The sequence below is a fragment of the Rana temporaria genome, chromosome 1 (genome assembly GCF_905171775.1).
Source record: "Rana temporaria chromosome 1, aRanTem1.1, whole genome shotgun sequence".
In the NCBI taxonomy this organism is placed as follows: Eukaryota; Metazoa; Chordata; class Amphibia; order Anura; family Ranidae; genus Rana; species Rana temporaria.
Genome location: NC_053489.1, coordinates 399,998,756 through 400,019,254, shown reverse-complemented (window position 1 = coordinate 400,019,254; position 20,499 = coordinate 399,998,756). Strand labels below are relative to the sequence as shown.

Here is a 20,499-nt window from a genome sequence, read left to right as displayed (position 1 = left end):
TTTTGTAGCATATTCAACATGTAGTATTTTTATATTTTTTTGTAAATTGCTCATCAGTTCATAAACTTTCAAATAGTTAAACTAATTTGCCAATTATGTACCAGATGTTTAGAGTGGAATACAGGCGTACCCTCACATTGGCTTCTATGGGAAATCTTGGTCTGCTTGACATGGCACTGCTCCTGAACCAAAAGTGATGGACACCAAACTTGGGGAGCACTGAGAGGGGACCCAGGACTACAACAGATTCGATTTTGGGCTTGCCTAGGTGATGTTGTAGTCCTGGGTCCCCTTAACGTGCTTTCCAAGTTTGGTGTCCCTGACACTTATGGTTCAGGAGCGGTGCCATGTCAATTTGACCAAGAATCCCCATAGATGCCAATGTTAAAAACCGGGAGCAGTGCCATCTCAAGCTGAACAAGATTTCCCATAGCTAGTGTATTTACATACGCTGAGAAGTGGGGGGGGGGGGGGGGGAACGATTTCTTCAATTTAAAGTGGATGTAAGCCCTCACAATATACCCAGTGAACAGCCACACATGATACACAGATGAAACAAATCTCCCTTCATAAGTTTTAGACCCCTTTCACACTGAGGTGCTTTACAGGCACGATGGCACTAAAAATAGCGCCTGTTAAGCACCTCTTTCACTCCAATGTGAAAGCCCAGGACTTTCACACTGTGGTGCACTGGCAGGACGCTCAAAGTCCTGCAAGCAGCATCTTTGAGGCGCTCTAGAAGCTCCTAATGCACCCCTGCCCATTGAAATCAATGGGCAGCGCAGCAAAAACTAAAAATAGCGGTGCTTTACCGCCGACGCCTGGGCACTGCCAGTGTGAAAGTGCCCTAACATGCATAGCTGCTGTCTTCTTGCTATATTCTTTAGAACTGTTACAACGGGTAAGCATTTTCCCCCACAAATAGAGCTTTCTTTTGGTGGTATTTGATCACCTCTGCGGTTTTTATTTTTTGCGCTATAAACAAAAATAGAGCGACAATTTTGAAAAAAATGCAATATTTTTTACTTTTTGCTATAATAAATATCCCCCAAAAACATATATATAAAAAAAAAAATTTCCTCAGTTTAGGCCAATACGTATTCTTCTACCTATTTTTGGTAAAAAAAATCGCAATAAGCGTTTTTCGATCGGTTTGCGCAAAATTTATAGCGTTTACAAAATAGGGCATAGTTTTATTGCATTTTTTTTTTTTACTACTAATGGCGGCGATTAGCGATTTTTTTTCGTGACTGCGACATTATGGCGGACACTTCGAACAATTTTGACACATTTTTGGGACCATTGTCATTTTCACAGCAAAAAATGCATTTAAATTGCATTGTTTATTGTGAAAATTACAGTTGCAGTTTGGGAGTTAAACACAGGGGGCGCTGTAGGATTTAGTGTTCACCTAGTGTGTGTTTACAACTGTAGGGGGGTGTGGCTGTAGGACTGACGTCATCGATCAAGTCTCCCTATAAAAGGGATCACTCGATCGATGCAGCGCCATAGTGAAGCACGGGGAAGCCGTGTTTACATACGGCTCTCCCCGTTCTTCAGCTCCGGGGAGCGATCTCGACGTCATCCCGGATCGCTCCCCGAGGGAATCCGACCGCCGCATGTAGCGGGCGGGGGGGTCCCAATCGGACCCCCGACCCGCGGAAAGGCAGGGACGTACAGGTACGCCAATGTGCCTGTACGTGCCATTCTGCCGACGTATATCGACATGCGGCGGTCGGGAAGCGGTTAATAACCACTAGGGTTTTTATGTCTCAGTACTACATGAAGTGAAAAACAAGATAACACCGTGCTAGTGAGTAGCTAAATGTGTAAATGGCGGTACCACTAACGTGAAATATAATCACATAGACAAGACAATAAAAACGTGTTGCGCTTGGGGGAACAAAAAAATACAGGTCAGTCCATGTGTCTTCAAACCGGCACCAATGAATTGGTGTGAATATGTGCAGAAGGTCTAATTCACTCAGTTCCTCCACCACGAGTTAGGATTTCCTTTTACCAGAGTGTTGACCACCTATTATGAGTGGTCAAAAGTAGCTCATAAATCTCATCTGCTCCAGCCACTGTTCCTTGGCATACAAAGGGCAGGAGGGATCATCCGTCACATGGAAAATGATACTCCTCTGGTCTCAGAAATCAATGGGCTTTTCATGTGACAACGCTGAAGAAATTACACTTTTCTACAATGTAAAATAGTGAGTGTACAGCCAGTGTTGCAGTGTAAATTTTCTGCCCCCTCAAAATAACTCAACACACAGCCATTAATGTATAAACCACTGGCAACAAAAGTGAGTACACCCCTAACTGAAAAATGTCAATATTGGGCCCAATTAGCCATTGTCCCTCCTTGGTGTCATCTGACTCATTAGTGTTACAAGGTCTCAGGTGTGTTAAATTTGGTGTTATCTCTCTCTTGCTGCAGAGGTTTAAGGGGTGGGGGGGTCAGCCTGTCAGTGCTCAGACCATACGCCGCACACTGCATCAAATTGTCTGCATGGCTATCGTCCCAGAAAAAATCATCTTCTAAATATGCACAAGAGAGCCCGCAAACAGTTGCTGAAGACAAGCAGATTAAGGACATTGATTACTGGAAACGTGTCCTGTGGTCCTATGAGACCAAGATAAACTTATTTGGTTCAGATGGTGTCAAGCGTGTGTGGCGGCAACCAGGTTAGGAGTACAAAATATGTCTTGCCTACAGTCAAGCATGGTGGTGGGAGTGTCATGGCTCATTAAGGGGACCATGAATACCAACCTGTACTGTGACATACTGAAGCAGAGCATAATCACCGTCCTTTCGGAGACTGGGCCGCAGGACAGTATTCCAAACACACCTCCAAGATGACCACTGCCTTGCTAAAGAAGCTGAGGGTAAAGGCCAAGCATGTCTCCAGACCTAAACCCTATTGAGCATCTGTGGGGCATCCTCAAATAGAAGGTGGAGGAGCACAAGGTCTCCTTACACTATTATACACTCACTACTTTACATTGTAGCAAAGTGTCATTTGTTCAGTGTTGTCACATGAAAAGATATAATAAAATATTTTCAAAAAGGTGAGGGGTGTACTTGCTTTGAGATACTGTACATCTAGCAGTCGACCCCTGGCCTTTTCTCATCATTCCAGATCTGCTATCTCAAGGCCTTGTATTCCATCCTGCTTCTCAGTCTGACTAGAACGGCATGGCTGGAAGGTGTTCAGATACTAGAAGTTGAGTTTGTGATTCCTGCCTTGCTAAAAGAAAGAAAAGCCTCTTCCAGGAAGATATATTATCGCACCTGGAAATCAGTTGTTTTTTTTTGCCTGTTGGGTACACACTGTGTATGTACCTTGTGTATGTACCTGTGTATGTACCTTGCATTTTTGGCTACCTACAATTAGATCTTCACCATAAATTGGCCCTATGTACTTTTAAAAGTCAGGTCTCTGCCATATCTGTTCTAATGTTTAAGGCTTTGTTCTCCCTTGTAAAAAGGACACCCTGCTTCAAAGTCCATCATTGCACGATGGATACAAGAGCCTACGTTCCCAAAGAAATCTCCTGCACATTTATGCCCATTCTGCCAGATCAGTGAGTGGTTCATTAGCATTTCAGCACCAAGCCTCTGTAGCCCAGTTGTTTAAGGCTGCCACCTGCTATTCTATTCATAAAGTTTTACCTTCAATGCCTTTGCAGCAGCTCTGAAGTGGGGTCTTCTCGCCCTTGTTGGGCCTTTTGGCACAGTTCTGTTTGCCTCATTGTTGCCCACCCTTATTTATTGCTTGGAGACATTTCTTGGTGTATGACTATGGGATATGATTATAGGGTAGGCATTCAGGAGGCATGTCCTCAGTGTCTAGTCACTTTAAGGTACATGCTTATAACCCATGAATGATTACTTTTTAAACAGGTGTTTGAATTTTGTCAATTCTCACTTCATTACAGGTTTGTCTTTGAGTACCACCCCTCCATGAAAAAAAATGTAAAAGCTGACTTTTAATATTTGGGTACTTGCTTGCCCAGGCATCCAGTGGTGTCCCCACCCAACCCAATTCTTCAGTCGGGTTCTGGCGCCGTCATCCTAAGGGAAATCGGCAGTGAAGCTGTGGGGCTGCAGCTGGTTTCCTACTGCGCATGCGAGAAGGGTGCTGCACTTTGTGAATTGGACGCAGTCTTCTGGGACCTGTGAAGTGTCCCAAAAGGCTAGGGGAAGGGGGGGGCCGCAGTGAACGGAGCTGGGAGTGGGTACCTGACAAAACCAGGTACGCTTGCCCCCCCCCCCCCCCCCAAGTGCTAAGTGTGGCAGTAGAGGGGAAGAGGAGGCAGGTAAGTGGAGCTTCCCCTTTTGGATTGAGCTCAGCTTTAAAGTGTTTTAAAAAGTATTGACATTTTGGTGTAAGAATCCTCTTTTTGGAATGAATTTTTTTAAGTTGTAGCTGCTCATTTCTTCAATAGGGATATATTGCAGTTCACCTCAATTCATGGTCTTGTTCTGTGACTGTTCATAAGGTCTCCTGCTTTAGAGAAGAGCTTTTCCCTTTTTAATAGATTTTGCTAGTACAACTAAAACTGCAAGCCAACTTGAACCTTTGCATATGTTCCAGAATGCTGTATTTTCCATATTTACCTAAACATATTCTAGTCTTAAACATAAAATCTGTAACAAACTCTATTTTTTATTTTTATTTTAATCATAACTTGTGTAAACAAACTAATTGACGTTTGATTTTTAATTTTATTTGTAGGTCAATGGTCCTGAGGGGATACTACAGAATGGCACAGTAGATGATGGGGTGGGAAAAACAAGCCAGTTACTGGGCGAGCTAAATTTTGAAGAAGATGAAGAAGATACATATTATACAAAAGATCTCCCTTTACATGCTTGCAGGTGGGTCTTTTTTTATATGCACAAGTTATTAAAAGGTCTAAATTCTTTTGTGGTAAGTTTTCAGCGGGAATTTTACCAGATTCTGAAAAGTCAGTGATTGTAAAGTCTTATTTTTATAGAAAAAAAAGTTATACTTGCTGCCTCCTGTTGTAGTGGATTTGCACAGAGAAGCCCAGATCTTGATCTTCTTGGTCCCTCTTCTGTGATCCTGGCCCCTCCCTGTTCATTGCCGCTCCCTGCGTCCAGACACAAAGGCCCGGCCCCGCTCCCTCTCTGCCCTGATTGGCTAGCTGATTTTGACAGCAGCCTGAGCCGCTGCTCTATCTAATCGGAAGGGGAATCTCGGATGGCTGAGATGGACCTCAGGTAATTGTGAGGGGGCAAAATAAGATAAAACCTTCTGCCTTTTCAACCACTTTAACCTGTATCTGTACCCTCTATAAGAGCTTAACCTTTTTTCTGCCAGAGCCATTTTTGCAGAAGTTTAAAAAATCATTTTAGATTTGCAGGTTTTATGTAATCTTCAAACATTATATATTTTCTGAAAGCAGACACCCTAGAAAATAAAATGGTGGTAGATCCAATTTTTTAATGTCAGTTGATATCACGGCAAAGGTCTAGGAAATACAAAATTTCAGTTATAAAACAGTGAATTTTAGGGCAAACCAAAGCAAGAAGCTACCCACATTTTTGGTGAAATTTAAAAGACGAGGTTGCACCAAGTGAATACCCAAGATCTCAAACCTTAAATTTGTGTGCACCCATGAAATGGTAACAAACGTCAGTACCCTATATTTTCTAAAGGCGATGCTTTAACCACTTCAGCCTCGGAGGATTTGGCTGCCAAATGACCCGGCCACACTTTGCGATTCGGCACTGCGTCGCTTTAACTGACAATTGCGTGGTCGTGCGACGTGGCTCCCAAACAAAATTGACGTCCTTTTTTTCCCCACAAATTCTTTTGATGTGGTATTTGATCACCTCTGCGGTTTTTATTTTTTGCGCTATAATCAAAAATTGAGCGTCAATTTTTGCTATAATAAATATCCTCAAAAATATATATAAAAAAAAAATCCTCAGTTTAGGCTGATATGTATTCTCCTCCTTATTTTTGTTAAAAAAAAATCGTGCAATAAGCATTTATTGGTTTGCGCAAAAGTTAGAGTCTACAAAATAGGGGATAGTTTTAGGTCTCTTTTTTTTTTTTTTTTTTTTTAACTAGTAATGGCGGTGATGCAGCTCCATGACACAATCGTGGGACACCGGCAGACATAGAAATCCAAATGTGTGTATATATACATTGCTTTGCACAGCCGTGCTATTCTGCTGACGTTATAAGTGCGTGAGCGGGTCGGCAAGCAGTTAAAAGACCCCTATAGGTCATCTGTTTAGTGATATGGAGGTGGTATTGTGCTAGAATTATTGCTCTTAAATGCGTGGTGATATGTAACGTGTATCGCAATCGACTGTTTCATGTGTAGGTGCCCCCACCACGTGGGTTTACGTTCGCATTGCGATACATCTCTTCCCAGCTATGCTAGCTGGGGAGACTGAGAGGCTGACCTGAAAGTGACGTCATACAAGTTGCTTTCCTGGGTCACAGCAAGGAGGAGGAGAGCAGATGTGTATCCGTTCTTCTCCCTCCACCCACCATGTCAGTCCTGTGCAAGCGGAGCCCGAAATACATGGTGGGAGCATGCTGGTACCAGGGGTGTGTGGAGGCAATTTGGTGGCGGCACAGCCACCAAGAATGTGTGAACCCTCCCGCTGTCCAGTCTGTATAATGTATAGACCTGGCAGCAAAGGGATTTAAAGTAGTAGTTAAGCTTTTGGCTTAACACATTGCAAACAATAAAATAAATGTTCCCCAGTAGACCTATTTTATTTTTTAATACCTCAGCACTTGCAGTTTACAATATTCAAATCTTCTGACTCCTGCTCTTAGTGCTGCTTCCCCAAACTTTTTTCCACAGGAGAGCTTTAAGTGGACAGTGCAGTCTTGGGTCATCTTGTTGCCTTTTAGGATAGTATGGGGGTATTGGTGCTGCCTAATCCTGAAGAGTGACCTACAGGACCCAATACTATCCTATATACTTTCTAGAATCTCCTTCAAGGGATCTTCTAATAGGGGGGGATGCAGCCTTTTTTTCTCTCCCCTCCTAAGCGCGGGTTCACTCATTATCTTTTCCATCTTGTTAGCTTGGTTTTCGGGAAGGAGGAGTGACGTGCCTTACAATCCTCCTAGGCACTGTGGATTTGCGTTTCTAGTGATGCAGGCAGTGTAGGGGGACATGGCCCTTCTCCCTGCATGCAAGGTTTGCTCCATAGCAAGAGGAAGGAGTTGCCCCGATACAGAGAACCTGGGACAACAGTCATGGCATCAGCTTACACTTGAAACCTAGGCAAGGATTAAAAGATAAAGAAGCTTCTTACTCAGTAATGATTAATTTAGCTGCTAAAAGTGCTTAAAAACTGAGGGTTTATTATCTCTTTAAAGGGGTATTAAACCCAAAGCTCAAACCTTCATTAGTTTGCAGCTTAGATGTGATGGCTGCATTTTTTTTCTTCTTTTTTTTAGGCTTTCTTTCGTTAACCACCTGTTGATCCTGCTAGTAAGTTATTTTTCAACGAGCTGTCTTGCAGATGTATGAGTTGGTTTTGAAACAAACCTTTTAACACGGACGATGGTGCTTCCAATGTTCAGCTCTTAATTTATGTCCAAAAGGAACAAAACTTGCTGTAACTGCTGAAGTGTTAGCTGGAATTTGGCTTCAATTTGTTAGTGTGCACCCAACACTCCCCTCCCACCAGACTGACAATATTGCTGTCCAAAGGGTTCTTTGTTGCTCCTGCATCCACAGTGTAGGCCCCCTAATACAGGAGGTGTGTTACTAGCCAGATCACCAGGGGAAAGCCTAAAAGCGAAAACTAATGAAGCCACCACATCCAATGATTGGCAAGCTGCAGATTACATTTGTATGTGTTCAATACCGCTTTAAGATATACATGCATACATATATACCTTTTTTACCTCTCGGGTATGCAAGAACACATGGCGCCTCCATTGTCTTCCCACAATTTATCACATAATGCATAGCAACCACTTGTCAAGCTGGTTCAACGTCATGTAGGAATACGATCGGCAGGTATTCACATTTTTTATTTTGCTTTCTAAGTCCAACTTGATTTCTGAGTGGGCCAGAAGCAGTGTAGCAAGTAAAACCGAAATTACTTGCTATGGGCAAAGTACTGGTCCACATTAAAGTGAACTTGCGCTTTGCCAATTCAAATGGAAGTGATGCGTTCACTTGACTAGAACCCTCCACTGCAAGATGTAATCTTTTATATATGGTATATAATGCATGCAAGGCTAGCAGACTATTTAGTATGCAATAAGAAGGGTTTCTACTTCATTTTCAAAAACTGTGTGCAGGTGTATCTGGAACAATTGATGCTCTTTAAAGGCAAAAATCCTATTTTGGATTTTTCTTCTGTTCACTTACTTTGTTTTATTTTTGTGAAATTGATAAAAAAATTTTTTTTTTAAAGCATTCTTACTTTACAGCATTTCACACCTGCCTAAAACTTTTGCACAGTACTTCTATGTAGATAGATTATCTATTTGGAGAATTTTTCTGTTACTATTTTTAAAACAAATACAAATCTGTTGACGTCATCTGTTGTGAACCACTACCCTTTTATGCATCGTTTCATTCAAATATTTGTGCCTAATGCAAACTTTATTTTGTAATTTAAAATGACTTACAAATGGTACTTGGTTTTGTACATTGACTTATCTAGTAAATTTTCGATAAAATGGGTTTAAATAATTTTGCTGCCAAAAATATCAATGCAAACCTAATACTGGATTTCTATTTACAGCTACTGTGGTATTCATGATCCTGCTTGTGTGGTCTACTGTAACACAAGTAAAAAGTGGTTCTGTAATGGACGTGGAAACACTTCTGGAAGGTATGTTGTGTTTTAAGGTCTGAATGTTGTATATTGGTTTACTATCTAACCTTAAAGTGATTTTCATTAAGGCGTTATATGGACTGTCATTTCTATTTTTTGAGAAAGGGAATTCTCTGGCTGTCATGCTTCAGCTTTAGGCTGCATTCACACCTAAGCGACAGCCGCGTACGCGTGTAGCGGCAGATTTGCCGCGATTACAAATGTTTCTTTTTTTTTTTTTTTCCTAAAGTATTCCCATTGCTGTCTATGGGAAAACGCGCCTGTCGCGTGAAAAAAAGGGTCCGGGACTTTTTTTCAGGCGACAGGCGTTGCGCGTCTATGAGATGTGAACCATCTCCATAGACGGCAATGGGAATTCTCCCCTCAAGCGACAGAAGCGTCCCGCGTCGGGCGTTTTGTCGCTTAGGTGTGAATGGGGCCTTAATGCTTTTAGAGTTTGTCCTGGAACTAATATAATGATCTGGAATAGACTGTGAATATACAAATAGCATGTGCTACAGGAGAAGCAGGAACCCCTGAAACTCCCTGTAAACAGTAATGAATTTGCAAATTTATGGACAGTGTATGCAAGACATGTGAGAAGTCATTCTACCTAAAACTAAAAAATAGTGTATGTATATATATATGTGTGTGTGATGTATGGGTAGGGCTGTTAATGTTTAATGTTAAGGGTAGGAGCAAATGGTTTAAAGTTTTTCTAAAGTCAGAAGGTTTATTTTTTTTTTACCTGAGCCCCATCTCGATCTAGCGATGTTGCACAAGAGACTAGGCTGTCCGGGGCTCTTCCTCCTGATTGGCTGAGATACAGCAGCAGATGACATTGGCTCCCATTGCTGTCAGTCAGTGAGCCAATAGAGAGGGGGGGGGACGAGCCGTGGCTCCATGTCTGAATTGACACAGAGCTTGGGTGCCTCCATAGTAAGCGGCTTGCAGTGGGGGCACTCGGCAAGAGGGAGGGGGCAGGAGCGCCGACAAGGGACCCGAGAAGAGGATCGGGCTGCTCTGTCCAAAACCACTGCACGGAGCAGACAAGTATAACATGTTTTGTTTTTAAACACAAATAAAAACTCACTTTAAAGCAGTGGTATCGCCCCGATACTTGCCCTGCTGAGACGGCGAGGGATCGATATCGGATACCTGGACGACCTTCTCCTGAGAGCTTCCTTTGGCTCAGAATTAGAAGAGGACGTGTCTATCACGTGTCAGACTCTCCGAGAGTTCGGCTGGCTTCTGAATATCCAGAAGTCAGTGTTGGTTCCGTCTCTGCGTCTGGAATACCTAGGGCTAGTCCTGGATTCCGCGGAGGCGAGAGTTTTTCTCCCAACGGAGAAACTTCAGACTCTGCAATCTGCGGTGCAGCAGTTGTTGACCCATAAGTGGTCGTCTCTTCGAGTCTGCATGAGGGTCCTGGGTCTGATGGTGGCCTCTTTCGAGACAGTTCCTTATGCCCGATTCCACACCAGGGAACTACAGAAGGAGATTCTGTCACGTTGGGACAGGCTCCCATCTTCTCTGGATTCCCAGATTCAGTTGAGTCAACTGGTCAAGTCTTCCCTGGTGTGATGGCTGACATCTCCGGTGCTTCGGGCCGGGAAGTCGTTTCTGCCATGTCACTGGACAGTGGTCACGACGGATGCCAGGCTCTCCGGCTGCGGGGGGGTGTTTGGGGCACCCAGTCAGCCCAGGGACGCTGGACTTAAGAGGAGTCTCGCCTGCCGATCAATGTTTTGGAGCTCCGAGCAATTGGGCTGTATGGCTCGATCGGCCGTGTACGTTCCGGGTGTTCAGAATTTGCAAGCCGACTACCTAAGTATCCAAACACTGGACCCAGGTGACTGGTCACTTCACCCGGAGGTGTTTCGGAGTCTGTGCCAGAAGTGGGGCACTCCAGACGTGGACCTTCTTGCGTCCCGTCTAAACCGGAAGGTGCCACGGTTCGTGGCCAGGTCGAAGGACCCGTGGGCGGACACGTTGGTGGCTCCTTGGGGTCACTATCGACTGATTTACGCCTTCCCTTCTCTGAAGCTTCTTCCTCGCCTGCTGCGCAGAGTGGAAGCCGAAGGAATTCCAACAATTCTGATCGCCCCAGACTGGCCGCGCCGCTCCTGGTACGAGGACCTGGTGCGTCTGGTGGAAGACGCCCCCCTGGCGTCTACCTCTGAGAAAAGATCTTCTGTCGCAGGGTCCGATCTTCCACCCTGCTTTACAGTCGCTGGCTTTAACGGTGTGGCTGTTGAGAGCCAGGTACTGAATGCCCAAGGCCTGTCAGGCTCGGTGGTCTCCTACCATGCTGCGTGCACGGAAGTCTACCTCACGTAGGATTTACCATCGTACGTGGAAGGTCTACATCTATATGTGTGAGGAGATAAAGTGGCACCCTCGTTCATACGTGGTGTCTAGGATTCTGCTGTTTTTTGTTTTTTTTTTACAGCCGGGAGTGGATCAGGCTCTCGCCTTGAGTGCGGTTAAAAGTCAGATTTCGGCTGTGGTCGTTTACTTTCAGTGAGCTTTGGCGGCGCACTCCTTGGTGCGTACGTTTGTACAGGGGGTCCGACGTGGCTCCTACGGTGCGCCATCCACTACCCCCATGGGACTTGAATTTAGTCCTTTCGGTGCTTCAGGATGCTCCCTTTGAGGACATCCGAAAGATCCCTTTGTTGACTCTGTCACAAAAGGTGGTTTTTCTGGTAGCAATTACCTCGATCAGACGAGTGTCTGAACTGGCGGCCTTGTCTTGCAAGGCTCCCTATTTGGTCATCCATAAGGATAAGGTAGTGCTGCGGCCGCAGCCGTCTTTTCTCCCGACAGTGGTTTCGGCTTTCCACATTAATGGGGACATTGTTCTTTCATCCTTATGTCCTCAGTCGAATAACCAGGAGGCCACTTTACATTCCCTGGATGTGGTTCGGGCCCTACGAGTATACTTATCTGCTACGGCTCCGTTCCGGAAGTCGGACTCACTGTTCGTGTCGGTGGCTGGTCCCAGAAATGGTCTGGCAGTCTCGTCGGCCACCATTTCTAGGTGGATACAACAGGTTGTGCTTCAGGCCTATGCCCTAAAGGGGCGGGCGCCTCCCTTTCGGGTTACGGCGCATTCGACCAGGGCGAACGGTGCCTCTTGGGCTTTCCGGTATCAAGCCTCTGTGTTACAGGTGTGTAAGGCAGCGACCTGGTCGTCGGTTCACACTTTTCCAAAGTTTTACGAGGTGGATGTGAGTGCATCTTCTGATGCCTCCTTCGGCCGCAAGGTGTTACAGGCGGCAGTTTAAAGTTGGAGTTCCTCTGTTGAGTAACTCCGGTTTTGTTTGGGGTGTAGCTTGGTTTGCTGTGTTGTTTTTCCCACCCCTCGAATTTTTTGACACTGCTTGGGGACGTCCCTAAGGTCAAAGGCTGCTGTGTCCGTCCATGAACAGAAGAGAAAATAGGATTTTTGTACTCACTGTAAAATCCATTTCTCTAAGTTCATGGACGGACACAGCACCCACCACTCCTTTTGTTTGTACTGCTTGTTACGAACTGGAGCTGCTAGAGCAGGGTGTGGGTTATACCCGGGGAACCACGCCCCCTGGGAGGAGCTGCACTGAGGAAAGTGTTGTTAACACTTAAGTGCTTTGTTTCTGCCTAACTCTCCTGGAAAGAAGCGGTAAGTGGATATAACCCTAAGGTCAAAGGCTGCTGTGTCCGTCCATGAACTCAGAGAAATGGATTTTACGGTGAGTACAAAAATCCTATTTCTCTTCCGTTCATAGACGGACACAGCCTTCTTTGACATTAGGGTTATGCTTCTTCCTACCAAGAGAGTTTAGGCAGAATTTAACAGCACTTAAAGTGTTAACCTTTCCTTCGTGCCGCTCCTCCCAGGGGTTGTGGCTCCCCCAGGCATAACCCACACCCTGCTCTAGGAGCCTCAGTCTTTTTCTGCCTAACGACAGGAGAGGAGTCAGGCACTTCTGGAGTCCTGTACTCTGGAGGTTTTTTTTCTTGCGATTTTTCTCGCTTTTATTATTTTGTTCCTGCATTTTTGAATCCTGTGATTCTTCTATCAACAGCCGACTGGGTGACAGGCTGGGTCCTCGACCCTTGTAGTTCCCCCATGTTCGGCCATCGAGCGTGTGCCGGCCCTTAGCTCAGCTTTGGGACGTCCACGACAGGCCCCGTTGCTCCAGGGGCGGCCGGGGAACTTCGGTTCTAGGGCACACATATGACCGGTCTCTATGGCCTTGTCACAGTGTGTCTGGCCGACAGCCATGCCGTTTACAGACGTTGGTTCTGTCTGGGATACCTCCAGCCGGGTAGTCGCAGGACGGGTAAGTAGTGGCCCCTTACCCAGGTAAGTCGTCTGGCTGGAATGTTCCCAGGGGAGGTCGACTGAGGGTTTTTTCCCTGCTTTCCTCTCCCTTATTCCTCTCCCTCCTTCCCTTGTGGGTAGCGGCTGTGAGTTTTTTTTTTTTCTGGGGCTCATATACACCCGGACCCGTGTGTGTAGCGGGGGCTGTGTGTTGTCAGTACAGAGGGCTGTGGTGTTCACTACAGGGCCTTTCATGTGTGTTGTGAGGTGATTTTTTTTGTGCTGGCATTTGCTGTGTCGCTGTCTTTTTAAATGCTGCGCAACGGCCGCCATTTTACCGGAGCCCCGCTCTATATAGCTCGGCGGCCATTTTCCTGTGGTCCTATGCGGTTTTCTCAGCATTCGGCGGCCATCTTGCTTTTTCGTCTGCCTCGTGTGACGGATTTGGCGTTGCAAAAGACCGCGGATCTGTCTGAGAGGAAGACAGACACAGCGCTGCACGGCTTCTCAGCACACCTTGTCCTTCTCGGACCGCACTGCCACCGAGTGGGGTGGTGAGTACCAGGGGCCCCCAGGGTGGGTGATTCAGCGCTGAAACTCTGGAACCTGATCCAGGTCTCCCTCTCCAGCTATGCCTGAGTTAACCCTTAATGCCCCTTCCCCTGCCACATCTGTTATGTTGGCTGTCCTGGGTTTCTTGCCAGGTTTGAAGCAGCTAGTGCCCGGATTGGGGGGTAAAAAGCCCCCCCTCCCTGAGCCTGCTTCTGGGGATGTCTCTGACACAGAGTCGCTGTTTTTTCTGGTTCTGTTTTGTCAGAGGCTGCGGGCTTAACCCACATGGATAGTGAGGATGACTCTGCTGCAGAGTCAGTTGCTGGCAAGAATTTGTTGGAGCTCTTGTTTCTGCGGTGCTTGAGACTCTAAAAATTGAGAATGTGGCGGAGACACCACCGTGTCGGTACCTTTTGGGTTCCGCAGACCGCCACGCACCGCTGAAGTGTTTCCTTGTTTTCCTTATTTGGACAATATGTTATACAAGGAATGGGATGCACCGTAAAAAAAAGTTTGTCAAAAAACTTTGCAACCCGTTACCCCCTTGAGGGGGACTTTTAAAAAAAATAAAGTAGGTCTCTCCTCCGCCAGTGGACCCCCCTGTGTCCAGACTGAGCAAGGCCTCCACGTTGCCTGTGGAAGGGGCTCCTGAATTTCAGGATCCCGCTGATAGGAGAGTGGAGGCCGTGGCCCGCTCCCTATACACGGTGGGGGGGTTTGGCGGTAAGGCCGGCTCTGGCCGGGGCCCTGGTCAGGCCACGACTGAAAGGGCGAAGCTCCTGCTGCAGGAGTTGGAAGAAGGGGACGCTTCCGAGTCCTCTAGGGACCTGGCTGAACAATTGGTTCAGGGTCAGAAATTTCTCTGCGAGGCGGCCATGGATACGATCCTGGGGGTCCGTCTATGCAGTGGTTCTGCGCTGCCTTGTGTGGCTGAAGAGCTGGTCTCTAAGGAGGCCTTGGTGATGGCCTTTAAGGGTGAACGGTCCTTTTGGGACTTCCTGAATGGCATCATTGAGGATGCCACGGGTGGTAAGCGCATGCTGTTCCCACAGTCTGGGAAGGGCTAGGGACCTCGCCCTGTGCAAGGACCCTCCTTGACTACCTACGAACGTTTTTTCGCCCGCCCTGTGCGGTGGGGGTAGGTCTACATGGTGCTTGAATCCCTGCCGCGGGGTAGCAGCGCACCTGATACCGCATGCCTAACGAGTCTGCAGACATACCTGCTTCCGCCTGAAGGTCTGCTCCCGCCTGTGTCTCGGGTGGGAGACTGGCTTCGCACATTCGTGGCTCGGTGGAGGTCTCTCCTCTCCGACCGTTGGGGTTTCGAAGTGGTTTCCTTGGGGTACAAGATTGAGTTTCTCTCGTCTGCCAAACAGGTTTTTTCCCTCTGGCCTCCTCCGGTTCGCCGGTTGGCTCTGTCAGGGGCTGTCCAGGATCTTCTGGTCAGGGGAGTGATTGTGCCAGTTCCCTCGTTGGAACGGTCTCAGGGGTTTTACTCCATTCTGTGTGTGTCCCCACGGAGGATGGGGCCCGGTCAATTCTGGGCCTCAAGTCCCTCGTTTGTTTTGTCAAGGTGCAAACTTTCAGGTGGTGTAGATTCGCTTGGTAATAGCGGCACTCCATCAGGGGGATTTTCTGGCATCCTTGGATGTCATGAACGTGTACCTGCATGTTCGCATATCCCCAAAGCACCAGAGATTCTGTGCTTTGCGGTCGGGGGGGACTATTTTCAATTGGTGTCCTTCCCATTCGGCTGGTTTTCGCCAAGGTGCTCGTCCCGATACTGGCCCGGCTGTGACAGCGGGGGTTTGTTATGGGATGTCTGGACGACATTCTCCTACGAGCTTCTTCGAGCTCTGCATTGGTGGAGCCGTGTCGATCACGTGTCAGGCTCTCCGAGTGTTCGGCTGGTTTCTGGATTGTCCTGAAATCAGGGTTGATTCTGTCTCAGGGACTGGAATACCTGGGACTAGTCCTGGATTCCGCAGGGGCGGGAGTGTTTTTCTCCTAACGGAAAAACTTCAGACTCTATCTGCTGTGCAGCAGTTGCCGACCCAGAAGCGGTCATCTCTGCGATTCTGCAGGAAGGTTCTGGGTCCGTTGGTGGCCTCTTTCGAGGCGGTTCCGTAGGTCCAATTCCACGCCAGGGTACTACGGAGGGAATTGCTGTCACGATGGGACTAGCTTCCGTCATCTTTGGATTACCAGATTCAATTGAGTCATCTGATCATGTCTCCCCTGGTGTGGCTGGCGTTTTTCCGGTGCTTCGGGCCTGAAAGTCGTTTCTCTGCAGGCCACTGGACAGTGGTCACGACGGATGCCAGCCTCTCCGGTTGGGGAGGGGCGCTTGGGTCACCCAGTCAGCCCAGGGGCACTGGACTCAGGTGGAGTCCTGCCTACTGATCAACGTTCTGGAGCTCCGAGCAATCAAGCTTTGCCTTGCCAGGTGGTCCCTGGATTTACAGGGCCGACAGGTCAGGATCCTGTCTGACGCCACGGCCGTGGCGTAGGTTGATCATCAGGGAGGCACACGAAGTTCTGTTGCAGCGACGGGGGTCGCGCACATCCTTTCGGTGGGCCGAAGGGTCAGTTCCGGCTCTATCGGCCGGGTACATTCCGGGAGTACGGAATTGGCTAGCCGACCTCCGAAGTCGCACTACACTGGGCCAAGGAGAGTGGTCTCTCCACCCGCAGGTATTTTGAGGTCTGTGCCGAAAGTGGGGCACTCTGGACGTGGACCTTCTAGCGTCCCGTCTATCGGTAGGTGCCACGGTTCGTGGCCGGGTTTAAGGACCCGTGGGCGGATGCGTCAGGCGCATTGGTGGCTCCTTGGGGTCACTATCGCCTACTTTACACCTTCCCTCCTCAGAAGCTTCTTCCTCGCCTGCTGCGCAGAGTGGAAGCTGTAGGGATTCTATCAATCCTGATTGCCCCAGATAGGCCGCGTCGCTCCTGGAACGCGGACCTGGTGCGTCTGGTGGCAGACGCCCCTTATCGTCTTCCCCTGGGAGTTGATCTTCTATTACAGGGTCCGATCTTCCACCCTTTTCACAGCCACCGGCTTTAGCGGCGTGGCTGTTGAGTGCCAGGGGCTGAAGGACCGAGGCCTATTGGGCTCGGTGGTCTCTACAGTGCTGCATGCACGGAAGTCTACCTCACGTAGGATTTCTCATCATACGTGGAAGGCCTACATCTCTGTGGTGAGGAGATGAAATGGCACCCTCGTACATACGTGGTGTACAGGGTGTGACGGTAGTAGAATGATATCCCCGTCAAACAGTCCCTTCTTCCATAAGAACATCACCCAATATTCCACTAGGAGGAATATTCCTGAGATCGCCCATTAAGCCACACATGAGTCCAGGCTTACTGGTAGAACAAGACAGACTTTAATGTTATATCACACAGCTTATATGTCATTTCCAAAACTGTTACAATGACAAATCTCCGCCCCCCTCACACTGGGGCTTCCATACAGATGATTAGGCAGACACGACGGAGCCGAGTCTGAAAACACATTTCCTTTAGACAATGACATCAGTGACGCTGAGTACTAGTTGTACTGAATACATTAACTAGACGGCTCGACCCCGCATATAGAGAGATAATTACCACAATGGAGCAATCAGAATAATTAACACAAGCCACATAAACACAGATCTCCTTCACACAACACAATAGATCAATTAACCTTTAGAAATAGTGAGGGGACATTAGCACGTCAATAACCTGTTAGCCAGGACTGAATCACACAGGGCAAGCAGGGAGAATTAAACTGAGACATATAGGCAAATGTATCACAATGGCCCCCCTTTTTCTCCCTGCTCCGGCAAACCCGGTTGGACCTTTCCTGGTCCAGTAGGGTTGACGGGTTCAGAGCTTTTAGTCCGAGGTTAACTCCGTTTGGCGTGACTGACCTCCCTTGGCAACTGCTTCAGACTCAGGTATGCCACCGGGTCGTCAGATCACACGCCGTTCAGTCCCCAAGTCTTTGTGCGATCTGCAGAGTCACCAGAAGTCAGTGTGAAGACGGCGAATGGGTCTGTGCGCCGCCATCTAGGTGTCCCGCTATGGGAGGGGGCAGGTTATGGCTCTGAAGTGACAATCACAGGAGATTCATTAAAAAAAAAAAGAAAAAGTTATATTTGTTGAAATGCTGTAGCACCGGTGCTCAGAGTTCGGGGGGGGGGGAATCAGGGCCCCATAGGGTCAGCCACCCTCTGCTCCCTCCGCAGCCGCCAGTTCTCCACTTTGAGCTGCTCCATCTCCAGTTCATGGAGCCTGGGGGGGTCAGCCTGCTGTGACCTCAGGTGGTTGTTCTCCTCCTTCATGCGGCTTATGCACTCCTCCAGCTCTATGTACTCACGGATCAGCTCCTGCTTGCTCATGTCCTGCAGGCTCTCCACGTGGTCCTTCATCATCAGGAACTGGGTGGTGGTGTAAGGGGCCACCGGTGGGCCCTTGGCGAACATCTCGGCCCGCATCTGGGACGCCCGCTGCGACTCCCTCTCCTCCAGTCGCTTCTTATCCTCCCAGGTCAGCTTGTTATACGGCTTCCAGGACCTCTTCTTCTTGGGGGTTAGCCGGCGGTGCCTCTTTCTGCCCAGCTCCCTCCAGGGCCCCTCCGGCTCATGGCTGTCGCCCATGACCAGCTGACAATGGTGTTCCCTGTTGTCTGTAATACCAGATTGTACCGTGAGGACTTCGTAAATGGTGTCCAATGGTTCTTCCGGACCCAGCTCCTGGAGATCCCAAGCCGAGTCTACACAATGGGCTGCTGCTGGTGGGCGGTACCCAGGTTGAGACCAATTTGACCTGGTGTTGTCATTCATGGGGCAATTCTGCTTGAAGTGACCCAGCTGTTTGCACCGGAAGCAGCGTTGTTCGTTGTCCTCCTGGCGTGGATAGCGAGGGCTAGATGTCACCGGTCTGTTAGGAGGTTGGTATCTAGCGGCTGGTGGGTGTGAGGGCACCGTTGGTCGTGGAGGTTGTACCCGTGGTGTGACCTGGTTTGTCTTGCGAGTATCCGCATATTCATCCGCCAACTTCGCGGCCTCTGGTAGAGTCATGGGCCTGCGATCTCTCACCCAATCTTTGACATCCGTCTGGATGTGATTGTAAAATTGCTCCAGGAGCATTAGTTGCAAAATGTCCTCTGCGGTGGTGGCCTGGCTGCTGTTAACCCAGTTAGAGGCCGACACGGACAACTGGCATGCCCATTCCGCGTAAGAGTCTTTCATGGTTTTGCGTGAGTCCCTGAACTTCTGTCGGTGGGACTCTGGGGTTACTGCATAACGAGCCAGGAGCGCTTCTTTAACCCTGGCGTAGCTATGGATATCCTGATCTGGCACGGTCCGGAAAGCATCAGAAGCTTTGCCTGACAGTTTGCCTGACAATATTGAAACCCACTCTCCTCTAGCTATTCGGTGCAGGTTACATTGTCTCTCAAAGTCTGCCAGGTAGTTATCAATTTCACAGTCCTTTTCATCAAAAGCGCTAAACGGAATCTTCCTTGCGTCTGCTGTGCTGTACTCACTGTTTGGAGAATGTGCGGCTGCTTGTTGGACTGCTGCCAGTTTTAACTGTAGCTCTGCGTCTCTTATTTGTTTATCCTTCTGTAGCTCTGCGTCTCTTATTTGTTTATCCTTCTGTAGTTCTGCGTCTCTTATTTGTTTAGCCTTCTGTAGTTCTGCCTTTGCTAACAGGTCCATCACTTTCAGCACCACATCCGCCGTTGGGTTCGGGCCGAACCATGCTAGCTTCTCTCTCATTAGCTTGTTGGCTGGCGATTCCTCCTCCTGAATCACTGGTGTCTCCATCTCTTGTACTGCTGGCGTTGCTGCAATCCCGTCCTCCTGGTCCATCTCCCTTAATTCTGCTATGATGACCCGCTTGGTTTTGTTGCTAGCAATCCTTCCACGAACTTCCAGTAGTTCTTCCAGTGTCTGCTTGGAATCCGGGTGTAAAGGGGAATAGAAGGGAAAATCCCGCCGCTGCCAACCATTTGTGACGGTAGTAGAATGATATCCCCGTCAAACAGTCCCTTCTTCAATAAGAACATCACCCAATATTCCACTAGGAGGAATATTCCTGAGATCGCCCATTAAGCCACACATGAGTCCAGGCTTACTGGTAGAACAAGACAGACTTTAATGTTATATCACACAGCTTATATGTCATTTCCAAAACTGTTACAATGACAAATCTCCGCCCCCCTCACACTGGGGCTTCCATACAGATGATTAGGCAGACACGACGGAGCCAAGTCTGAAAACACATTTCCTTTAGACAATGACATCAGTGACGCTGAGTACTAGTTGTACTGAATACATTAACTAGACAGCTCGACCCCGCATATAGAGAGATAATTACCACAATGGAGCAATCAGAATAATTAACACAAGCCACATAAACACAGGTCTCCTTCACACAACACAATAGATCAATTAACCTTTAGAAATAGTGAGGGGACATTAGCACGTCAATAACCTGTTAGCCAGGACTGAATCACACAGGGCAAGCAGGGAGAATTAAACTGAGACATATAGGCAAATGTATCACACAGGGTTCTGCTGTCTTTACAGCAGGGAGTGGTTGGGGCTCTCGCCTTAAGTACGGTTAGGAGCCAGATTTCTGCTCTGGCTGTTTTTACTTGCAGCGACCCTTGGCATCGCACTCCTGGGTGCGTACGTTGGGTCAGGGCGTCTGGCAGGTGGCCCCTCCGGTGCACCCTCCATTACCCCCATGGGACTTGATTTTAGTCCTTTCAGTGCTTCGGGATGCTCCCTTTGAGGAC

The 20,499-nt window shown here is 48.0% G+C and overlaps 1 protein-coding gene across 2 annotated transcripts in view; it reads left to right on the top strand.

Annotated features, from left to right (window-relative positions):
• The window catches only part of UPF1 (UPF1 RNA helicase and ATPase), a 98,377-nt gene that overhangs the window by 15,434 nt on the left and 62,444 nt on the right, over window positions 1-20,499 (top strand). For both annotated transcript variants that reach the window (XM_040323141.1, XM_040323133.1), the window contains exons 2-3: window positions 4,746-4,888; window positions 8,771-8,860. In XM_040323141.1, the coding sequence (XP_040179075.1) occupies window positions 4,746-4,888; window positions 8,771-8,860 (233 nt within the window). The remainder of the gene's footprint in view (window positions 1-4,745; window positions 4,889-8,770; window positions 8,861-20,499) is intronic.